A 12,057-nucleotide genomic window follows, 5' to 3' on the forward strand; every position below is an offset into this window, starting at 1 on the left:
TGACTCTTTGACAAGATATCTGTATCTATTTTTATCTAAGACAGAGACACAAACTTCAGTCTTTGCACAGGCCCCACTACATACAACCTGCAGTTACTACTGCTGTGATTGATGTGAATCCTTTGATCTCCAACAGGAATGTGGTCCCCATCTGACAAAACTGACTATCTTGTCTTTTATTTTAATAGGTTTCTTGCCAGCAGGGCTCTGCCTCCATTTGATCAAGTGTAGTATGTCCTCAACCAACTCTTCTCCTTGTTTGGGTTCCCCCCCCCATTTTTAAAAGTAACAGCCCAAATCCATGAAAGCAGTAAAAACATTGTTTTTTCTCAGCTTTTATTACTATAGCTAATTCCCAATAAGAAAAAGTTTGTACAGCAACCTTCAAATGAAGGTCTCAAAGCTCTTTAAATCAAAAATAAATTATGCATGTAGACAAGTTGGCACTGCTGCTGATCTCAGGTTGTGGGCACCTTCTTTCATCCAAAAACAACACAGGAAAAACAGGTACATAATCCCCTCACACAGTCATAGCAAAGCTGTACTTCAACACAAACTCATCATGCTGCACTAATTACAAAGCAGACTCTCTCCTCAGCTCTCCTGCACCTTGGCACACACAAGCAGGCTCTGAATGACAGGTGACTCACGTTGCTTCATCCAGTCCAGACCATGAACATCTAGTTTTGAGCAAGAAATACCACATCCACTCAAAACTCTTGGAATAATTTATAGTGCAATGGTTTAATTCCAACCCAGGAAAAAGACAGGACTAATTTCTATGTGGTGTGTTAATAGGTGTTTTAGCTCCATATTACTTTAGTTTCCTCTACTGACGAAGGCCTTCTGACCATGTTAAGGCAGACTACATTCAACACTGCATTGAGCCTTTTGTGCAGAAAAGATACTGATTTCTGAAAAGCGATGCAGTCAGCCTATGTATAATATTCCAAAGGCAGATATATGGAGAGAGCTAAAGGTAAATATTAAGTAGATCAGGTCTTTAGGCCACTTGAATACCACTATACATAATTTTCCAGAGTTTTGTATCTCAGAAAACAGCTATGCAGAAGATGCTATTTACTGATTCTTTTTTTTTTTCCCCACTTACTACAACTCAGTAGCATTGTAATCCTGATTACCGTGAATTATTGCCCATAATCCCTGTTTTCTGCCTCTGCATTTAAGATTAAGGTATGCCTCAAACACTCCTTACTTTGTACACAAAGTACAAATGCTCACAGGGCTCTGCAAATGCTAGAAGTGAAATGGTGGGCAACATGCAGCAGAGCATCTGATGCAGAACTACAGGGATCAGTACAAAAACAGAGTCAGCAACACCCTGCTTTAGGTAACGTCTAACTCTAGAGAGTTCTTAGTAGACGTATTTAGTACATATAACATCAGAGAAGTAGAATCAACATTGTTAGTTTTAAACACAATGCGATTGTGGCAATTGGTCAATATAGAAAGACCATTAGGGTTGGAGGTAGCTCTGCAGTAGGAAAATAAAATTACCAATGCACAGAATACCACAAACCACCTTACCACAATCAAATTGATGTCTGTGTTCTACCTCCTGCCAGAGATGCAGTCTCCTCATAAAACCACTACACCTGTCTTTCCAATTCAAATCAGCTCTGTTATTTAAATGAAACACTATCAGAAGAGAACAAGCTCAGCCACAGGGTACAGGACTTAGTGCTTTTAATATGAGGAAAAAAATGATTATGCAACTGTGTTCTGTTCCTCAGCTAGTTTTGGCTGATTTCTTCCTCAACCATCAAGCCACTGTTTGTAAGGATCCATGGAAAGAAATAGCCATGCTTACCTGCTGGCACACAAGTGTCATTCTCTCCACCTGGTAGGAGCCCCCAGTGATGCTATGGGTACCCTCAAACTTCTGCTGGGCAGTTGGCTGCTCTGCAATACTATCAGCAGAAAGGTATCTGCACTTCAGAGTGAGGTCAATAGCTTACCTTAAACGGTCTCCACCACTTCCTGACTTTCCCAGTCTCACTGCTACGGCATTTTAAGCGTTTGTGGAAATAGTCATCTCCTTCAGCCAATATCAAGTCAAGGTATCATTGTCCATAAGGTGAGTGAGAGCCTGAAATCAGCCCTGAACTACTGAATCAGCATAGCATAGCCATGGCTCTACCAGCACCTGTAATTGAGCAAATTTACACAAAAGGCACAAAACCACAATTAAAAGGATTGTACACAAGATAACTTCCCACTTTTTACCAGTCCCACAGAAGATCGGATGGGCATCAGGACCTGTGATTAGGCAGCAAACCCTTACACCCCAGGTTTCTAAATAAACTCCTAAAATGGGACGCCTGACAGCATTTTAAGAAAATCCTATCAGCATCCAAGAAATACACAGACTAACATTATTCTTGTATTTCTGATTCTGCCTCAGGTTCATTACAAAGTAACGTGCAGCTCAATAAACGTTGACACATTTTCATGTTATAAAAACAAAGACAAAAACTTATTTATTCACTTTTTACCTCATACATCCCAAATCAATAATTGCATCTATTGATCCATGACATAAATTCAAAACATTAATTTACATTGAGTACCATAACCTAATAAGAAGGCAACAACTGAATTTGTTGAAATCGATTTTCCTTTTGTTTCCAACAGAAAATCTTCAGGCCTGTAGAATACGATGCAGTGCATGGAGCACTTAATTGTCAATGAGTATTAGAAAAAGCTAAAATTAAATTTCTTTTTGAAAATGGGAAGAAAATGATGAGTCTCCAGGGTTGATGTTTAAGCGAAAGAAATTTCTTGTACCTCTTCTGCATGTGCATTCAAGCAACGTGAATCACGGAAAGGTGAATTTCAGCATGTACTAAAAATCACTTCATAACGTAAGTAAGTAAAATTATTTCAGAGATGTGTACCTATAGCAGTTATAAAGTAATGCTGAAATATTTTGTTTTGAAAGGGCAGTATTTATTTATTTAAAATTCCAGCAACATAATTTTAATAGCAAGTCACTGAATCCTGTGGCACAAAGTGATGCTGCTTTTTGTGGCAGAGGGGCCTGCCTTCAAGCAGCAATTGAAAGCACATGGATACGGAGTCAGCACAGTTCTTGCTCAGAGTGTTGCACGGAGTGCCACATCAGCTGATAACTCAGTTTAGACTTTGATAGAGGTCTTTTAAGTTGAACATAATGCAATTTTTGGACAAGAAGACCTACCCAAACCACCTCTCCTGTGATAACTATGCCACCAGCCAAGAACTTTGCAGGAACATTTGGTAAAGACTGGGAAACTCGTAGGAAACACCTGGACTACAGCCCCATCAAGACGAAAACGTAAGGAATTGCAGAGAGCACCTCAGCATTGCCACACCAGTAGTCTCATCCATATGCGCAGGGAGCAGCTCCATCCCCAGATTTCCTCCTTTCAGATCCACCACCGTCACCTGGGGGTCTGAATGGGTAAAAAAAGGCATGAGTGCTGCAAATGGGGAAAGCAAGAGAGGAGAAAAGCCTAACCCTGCCTTCACAAGCTACACTCTGTCCTGAGGCACACGCACAGCTCCACTGCCCTTGCTGGTAATTCCACTCACTCAGCAGTAAATCAGTGGCTTTATTTTAAATTTGGGTTTACTACCAATAAAAATAGATTTAGCCATCAATCTCCAGTTAATTACACACAGAGTTCTCCCAGCCCAGCTCTCACCCCAGCCTGGCATGGATGATTGTTTCTGAGATTCAACCTTTTCCCTCTGAGCTTCAAATGTCAGAAGCAGAGCCTGCTGCGAGAGCAGCATTTGCACAATAACTGGGAATTGCGCCAAAACACCCAATCTGTTAATCTGGACAGGTTTCCAAGGAGTCTCCTCATGAAAATATCCATGATGTCAACTGACCCAGCAGGGTTTGAAACAAGGCCTAGAAGCAAAGGCTTTCTTCTCAAGCAAGAGCTGCTCTTTAATTAAGTGCATCACACATACCTGTGCATCTTCCTGCTCCTCACAGGGACTTGACCACCCCTCTATCCAAATACCAACCAAAATTTACAGCAGGTTACAGTAATAACTTACAACTTCTTCCCTCTTCTCCATTTTCCAGCCCTGTAAGCATGGTTCAGCACGCAGCGGCACAGCCTAGTATCAGGCTGCAGGACTGGCCCAACCTGGTGTGTGGAGAGGTCACACAGACTCCACACAGGAGAGCGACAAGTGCCTCTGAGGAGGCATCACCTAAAACAGGTAATCAGTGCTCTAGTTTGATATTGCTGAATCAAAGATATTAATACATTTACCGGTGCATTGAGTTAGGCCCCCATTAGCTAATACTAAAGTACTCAACTAGGAAAGTGTTTGTCTACAAAAGGTGTCTCAAAATCTCTAATGAGCAGCTGTTTTTTTTCAGAAGAGGATAAGAGCACTTCCCTCACAATAACTATTCAGATATTTTGAATAAATAAAAGCTAAATTCAATATCAGTGAAGAGATGAAAATTAACTTCTATTTTTCTATGCTGTTATCATGCCTACTACCATGGAATATGAGTTCATTTAACAAAGCATTAGTCAATGAAAATATATTTCAGTCAGGAGAAAAAAAAAAAAAAAAGAAAAAGAGCAATTACCAAAGTTGTCAACATTTTATCCATCCATACAAAAGGAAACAATTATTGACACAGATAAATATGAAAGTTGATGGTTTACCAATAAGGCTATTTACTATATTGGTGACTTTACTGTAAGACGATAATATTTTATAGCCAGTTCCTGAAGGTGAATGACAATTAAAAAAAATTTATAACAGCCAATTTCTTTAAGAACCCTAACTTGTAATGAGTTACTACTTGAACAAAATGCTGTATTATATTTATTTAGAAGTGAGGACTGACTGCTAACAGCATGGATATATGCCTGGAATTTAGTAAAGGTTCCATGAAATTCATAAACCACTAGTTCGCAACACAGTTAGCACTGTCTTCACAAAATCTCAACTACAATTTTATGAGCCCAAGGATTATCGTCCTTAGGCTTATTCTAATAATTTGAAATATTCAGTAGTCAGTACACTTTTTTATTTTTCTAAGCATAAGTGATAAAATAAACGGAAAAAAGCAAACAAAAAACCTCCAACCAAAACCCCCCAAAAAAACCTTGAAGGAAGACATGAGAATCAAGGTATCTATACATTCAGAAGGCCATCTTAAGAAGATGAGGAAGCAAGTTTTAAGGAAAGAGAAATAACAGAAGCTTTCTTACTGGACTCTAAACCCTCACTGTGATGCAGTCTCCTGAGGAATAACCACCTGTTAAGCTAGAGAAAGAAGACACATAGTGAATGCCATTTACAGAACAGCTGAGTGGAATTTCAGATATTGTGGCCTCCAGCAGTGTCCACCTAATTAACAAATGAGAAAATAAATAAACATGAATTTTCAGCCTGTTTTCTTATGGCAAGGAATTGCCATGTAGAAATGAAAAGGTCTGTTCCCTGAAAAAGGTGTCCATAGCCTGACCATCCCTGAAACACTGAATGCATACAAGGAGAAGAGGCATCACCTGACAGTACCAAATTCCACTGCAAACTCAACAGCTACTGAGTAGCTCTGTAGACAGGATGACTGTTCCCATTAAGAGTTCTGATGTTTGAACACAGCATCTACTCCGGAAGAGTTGGCATGTACTGCTTCCCAGAAAATCTTGAAAACAGTAGACTTTAGTGCTGGTAGACCACCACAAAGAATACGTAAGAAGCAAAAACCAGCTATGGGATCATACTCATCCTGGAACTAAGCAAAGATATCTGAAAAAACTATAGTTCTTGTAGTGAACCCAACAATTGTTTTGGCCTGCTACCTGAAAGAGAGTGAGGTCCATCAAAAGCCACAGTGAAGCAGACAGAATTGCTACCAGCCAATGCCAGGATAAATTGGTCTCCTTTTTTATGACGGGGTTGTCCTGAGAAAGAAGTAGAAAGCTGAGCATTCATTTAGAGCATGCACCTCTCCAAGTGGACAAGTATCTAACATGTCTACTAGTGATCAACAGCTGCTATGACAAAATTCCTGGTCTCTACCTTCCATGTCTCCTAGACTTAAGCTCCAAAGTCTTTAATTTTAGTAACCCACCAGAGGTATGGAATAACAGAAAAAACAGTAATATACTTTAATAAAGTATCAATATACATTGTATCATACCATATGTACTATGTGACAACACAGGCAAGGCTGTCAGAAAGATACAGACATTACTAGTATTTTATTCTAGATTACAGGAAACTACGAAGTTTGAAAGCAGGCATGGAACAGCCACACACATGCTCCCCTTAGCCTTCAGGCTATGGTAGCTGAATGTATGAGAGGGACAAGAGCAACGAAAACAAAACAAACTATTCTGAACAGGATCCAAGTGCATGGGCCCATCTGTAACAGAAGTATAATTACCAGAAGACATCAGTTTCATATTAATTTTTATTTTCATGTATGTACAACTTAAGAAATGAATCTCAATTTGAAAAAGATCAGAAGTTATCTTTCAACAACACAATGTAGACACACCTTTGAGGCAGCAAATATTACTCCTATTAAGGCGCTTATGAAAGGATGAATATCATGCAAATGCAATTAAAGAGTACATTACATTTCAAAATATGCAAACCAAGTTCAACTTTTAACTCTTTCAGAAAAAGAACATATCAGACATTATAACTGAGACCCACCAAAGCATTTACATACATGCTTGAAGCTAAATACATGGACTAGATAAACTTAAGTAAAATGTAACAGCTGTCAAGCTATCTTAACCAGATCAGAACAACAGTCAGTGATCAATCCTTTCCAACATCACAAGTGCCAGTGTATGCACCAACCATGTCATTTTACATTCACATAAACTGCTGCTGACTGCAAAATTCCATATGCTTTCTCAACCTGTAAGGCCCGCATTTTTTGCTTTGGCATTAATCTGTGATCACTGAAAGTATTTAATCCCTCCACTGAACCCAGGGAAGAGGCACCCACAGAGAGTGCCTGTATCCTAGCAGTGCACAGCAGGAACTGCAGGCGCTGCAGGAGCTGCATAACGGAAGTTACTTCCATCAGGCATTTAGAAATATTCCAATCAATTTCCCTATAGTGTACCCCTTGCTTATGATCTCAAAGAGCGAGAGCTGGGGCTTTTTTAAACCATAAGCAGCTTTAGCACTAAACCAAACAAGCAATACTAATCTACAAGAAAAAATTCTTACTTAATATTTTAGTATACTAATGCTACTTATGCAAACAGTATCTAAAGACGATCTAGTATTACCAGCAGGGAGAAAGCTTCATTCCTTCTCTATGTCATTATAATAAATGGAAACTATATATAATGAAGATCATCAGCTGTGTGACTTTTACTGTCGTAAGAGTCAAAACTCAAAAATAAAAGGCCTGAAAATTTGAAAGCAATGAATATGTGTAAAGAAAAAGAACACAACAACTATTGTGACCTCTCCCAGGATGCTGCATGCACTGCCTGATGTGTTAAAGGTGCTAGATGACTACTTTTTCTTTCTTCAAACCTAATGCTAACACAATCAAATTTTAGTTCTCTACTCAAATGGAAACAATAAATCATTTTCAAAAAATTTATATCATGTAATTTTTTGGCAACTATCAAATTGCCTAAAGGCCCAGACTTTTCAGAAGTTTTGTATCACATTACATTCAGTGCTTACAAGTTTCTTACAATCAGTATTCCACGCCTAAGAAAACAGTAGTTAAAAGTAGGAAGATTCCTTTATTTCAGTCCACCTAATTCTGAGTCACAGCAGCATATCATTTAGATACTGCTAGGCACATACTGCGTGTATATCTGCAACTAGAAGAACTAAAAAGGAAAAGAAAGATCCATTTTACTTTAATCCTGACCAGCAGCTGTTAGCAATTTTCTTTAGTTATCACTGTGGGACGTGATGGATGGGAAGACTCAATATGCTGAGGAACTAGTATATAGTGTACAAGTGCTCTCAAGGACTGTTGTTCAACAGCACATTCAGTTTAACTAGGAACTACAGACTGTAAGAGATAACAGGTAGTTCCTGGGAGCATCTATCATTCTTCAGAGAAGCTGTCTGATCAAGAGGATAATATCTGGAAGAACAATTGCATGATCTTTTGCTATATAGCTAGTACATCATGTCATTGAAGGAGGAGAAAAGTGAACATTAACTCAAGTGGTAACTCAAACCAAGAAATCTGCATAAGAGAACAAGTTGAGATATTATCATTTTAAGACTTTCCATACACTTTGCAACACAGAGAAACTGGATACACAAAAAACATGCAAGTCAAACAAAGCTAATCTACAATAACAAAACCAGAATACACTTATTTCAAGACTTAAAACATTAAAATATTCACCCAATGCTAAATAGGAGCAATGGAATAAGGTCTAGACCTAGCCATGTAATTCAATAAAAATTCAATTGGCCCTTCCAGCCTTTATCTCCCTCCTCTTTTTTGTGCTTTTTACAATTTCAGGCCACAAACTTACTGAGCGACATGGGAGCCAAAAAGCAAATGTAAATAAGGCATCTTCCTCTCTCTATTAATAGCAATGCTCCAGGGATTTGCGATTATATATGTATGTAGCTGTGCAGCCTTTTTCCAGCCCATAATTACATGGGATGTCCTTCTCCCAAGGATAAAGCAGATGTCAACAACTCCAATACCAAAATAGCATTTGAAAAGACAACCTTCTTTTCTGAGCACACCTATCCCATGTGGGTTGCATACTCATTTAGAAGTATGCCTTGACACGCACCACTAACCTTCTGTCTGAAAGCTGTGCCCCATCATTATTAGATGTAGCTCTCAACAGATGAATACTCTTTTTTACACTACAAGTCTTATTAATAAAAGCCCAATGAAAACATTAATAACTTGGTCCCCAAACAAAAGCTCCATTCCAAAATACGAAATCAAATTATCAATCTTTCAAAATGCTCAACCAAGTCATCACACCCATTTTTCCCCAAACCTTAAACAGACTATCAAGAAAGGCTGGAAATTACTCATCAAGCTTACAGAGATTAATCCCAGAAAACTTCAAAGACATTCCAATAGATTTTAAATGACATAAAAGAATATGGGCAGAACTCTGTCCTAAGACTCAAGAACTTTATAACGTCCTGAATTTTACAAATACAGAAGGTAGCCAATGCAAAGCATGAAATATGAAAAGTTTAAAGTTTTTTTCATCTCAAAACACCTCAAACCACAGAAGGAAGCAAACTGCACTAGAAGAAATTTACAAGTAGTCTTCAAGGGAAGTACCATGTAAAGCACACTGCATTAATCTAGACTTGACATTATGAGGGCATGTCTCACTGTAGCAAGGTCCATACTAAACACCAGATCAGAGACAGAAGATCAAAGTAAAACATCAGATGTCACAGTCACTGTTCTACTGATCCAGGAAATGCAGAGACTCCAAGGTGAGCAGAAACTATGAACCTGCTTAATAAAGGCCATTCTTGCAAAGTAAAAAAAAAAAAATCATACATCCAACACTTTCATCCCTTCATTAAAACAGAAATACTAAAAAGGAGCACTCCATAACATATCCCCATTGCTTCTGACTGACATGTTGAATCAAAGGTAAAAAGCAGAAAGTTAGCAGAGATAATTAGAGCAACAAAGATCTTTCAGCACAAGGCAGCATAGCTGAGCAGCCTACCAACCAGAAGATGAATTATTTTGTTTGTTACTTAACAAAAGAAGCTGTTAGTTGACTACTTCAGTTTATTAGGCATAGAAAAGTTTTCATCTAGAGGTCATTCTGAAAAACACCTCACCCTGTGTTTAAGCATTACAAAGCCCAGCAGAAACCAGTGATAAAGAAGGAGGAAAAAAAAAAATGTAGAAGTATTTGCTGGCTTTCCTTCTGAACGTTTCAGAGAAAAATGTCAATTTAATGCTGACAGCAAACAAGGATGTCAGTCTAATTAGATTTTTTTGTTCTGTCATGCTCCTGATCCTATCTAAGTACTCCTCTGAAAAAAAAAAAAAATCTGATCGATGATGAAGGCACAATTATACAAACCTTAACATTCACTCTAAATGTAGCTATGCAAAAAAGGGAGAGAAGATAGGGAAAACAAAGGTGAAGTATATTTCTCTTCAAATAATTAAGTCAGTTTATTTTCCAACAGCCATATAAATTTAAAATATGAAACAAGAATAATACAGCTATAGAATCTAGGTTTTCTTTCAAAGCAGCAGCATATAAAACATATAAAAGCTAAAACCTCAGCACAAGCTTCAAAAAAACAAGGACTGAGTGAATTTTGCCGAAGACATGAAACTCACAAAATACAGTACACAAAAATACTGGAATGCATAAGATATAAAGCTACACATTTTAGGTAAGGAAAGACGTTTCGAAGTATACAAAATTCACAAAATTAAACCATGGGATTTGGGGGAGAGTACCATGAATACAAAGAAGTTGGCAATTAATACTTGTAGATGGAGAGAAGAAAGTGGCAGTTTTACATTCAGCATTCAGTTTTCATGTTCACGACTTCACTTTCTTAGCATCTTTTTTTCCAGAGTTCTCAGTAGCCAAATCTGCTTTTCTCTTCTGTGACTAAAAAAGAAAAAAAGTTATTTCATGAATTCAATGAAATCATGGCATTATAAAAATAAAATAAAATTGAAGTACATGACTAATTATTCAAAAAGAAGATAAGTGACCCTAACGTATTATGTATTTCCATTTGGCCTTGTAGGATATAATGGAAGGGCAAACAAAAATCCTGGATTTGTACGCTTAATTCTCCTACCCTATTTATCTTCTTGAAATCATTACATGGTCTCAATGGTACAAGTACCACACATATCATGAACTGGATGAAAAGATCAGGACCTTGACCTATACACAACTTATTCTAAACTCTTCAAAATAAAAACAAGTGCTTCTTATCTCTCTTCTTCCAAGAACTACTATGTAGGCAAGGAATAACAATCTGAGATTAAATTAAAGTAAACACAGGATGTAAATATGTAGGTAGAAAGCGGGCAGTCATAAGTTTTCTTAAAAAGAGTCTCCCTGTGCTACTCAAACAATAGATTCTTCTCAAAAAACAAAAAGCACCCCAAAATACTATGAACTGGGAATACCTCCATCAAATCTAGGAGAGCTGAATAGACAAATACTTCACTTTAATCTCTCAACTAGTGGTTTATACTAAACCAATCAGTGGCTACAATTATCTTTTTCATTTTCTAACAAAATATGATTGAATTCTGCCCCACTAGAAGTAAAGTAAGTGCTGCTAAACATACTGCTGTAACTTTTGCTCCTCTTTTCTTCTTTTCAGCTCTTTCTTTTTCTTCAATTTCCATATTTTCTTTTTCTATTAATGATATGAGAGTATTGCAGCGTCTCTGAAACTCCTAAGGAAACAGAAAACATCAAATTATCTAAATAATAGATTATACAAATTCTCTCATTTCCATAAATGCTCAAAATTCCTGAATTCAAAAAACTTTCAATATTCCTGTACTAATAAGATTAGATTAGTTATTGTTCATCTATCTTTACCTTAGTGTAACCTTCTTTATAGAAGAGAGATATTCACTGAAATATTCAACTTCCTGACATGAAGTTTTCAGAATTGCCTGTATCTTCCAAACTAACACCCCAGAAGACTGATCTGATCTTTCATCTTGTTTAGATGAAGCAAATTATAGACTGCCAGCATACTATGCCAGATTTTAAGAAAATATGTCTTCAAGTTTATCTTTAAAGTAGAGAGAAAAGGAATCAAAGCTACCTTAAGCAATACTTTTCTAGGGCACACAGACTAGTTTTTTGGTGATAAGACATTGTAGAGCTCCAAACTGACAAAAATCTATCCGGTCTTAAATCATGAACTCACTGTTGTATTTTTAGTCAAACGGCACCCAAAAGGTAGCAGGCCCTAAATGCTTTTAGCATCAAGACTTACAAGCCATCTGAAAGGGATCAAGATTAAACACCATAAGGTCATTTGTACACTAAAAAGGAACTCCAATAC

General features: G+C 37.4%; 1 protein-coding gene across 3 annotated transcripts in view; it reads right to left on the reverse strand.

Annotated features, from left to right (window-relative positions):
- Positions 1-6,256: 6,256 nt before the first annotated feature.
- SMARCA1 (SWI/SNF related, matrix associated, actin dependent regulator of chromatin, subfamily a, member 1) overlaps positions 6,257-12,057 on the reverse strand; it is a 35,219-nt gene continuing 29,418 nt past the window's right edge. For 2 of the 3 annotated variants that reach the window (XM_063345917.1, XM_063345919.1), the window contains 2 exons: positions 11,324-11,434; positions 6,257-10,625 (listed from right to left, as the gene is read on the reverse strand). In XM_063345917.1, coding sequence (XP_063201987.1) covers positions 10,554-10,625; positions 11,324-11,434 — 183 coding nt within the window. In that variant the 3' untranslated portion in view covers positions 6,257-10,553. The remainder of the gene's footprint in view (positions 10,626-11,323; positions 11,435-12,057) is intronic. The other variant, XM_063345918.1, reaches the window with a different exon arrangement.

Source organism: Chroicocephalus ridibundus, chromosome 9 (assembly GCF_963924245.1).
Source record: "Chroicocephalus ridibundus chromosome 9, bChrRid1.1, whole genome shotgun sequence".
Taxonomy (NCBI): Eukaryota; Metazoa; Chordata; class Aves; order Charadriiformes; family Laridae; genus Chroicocephalus; species Chroicocephalus ridibundus.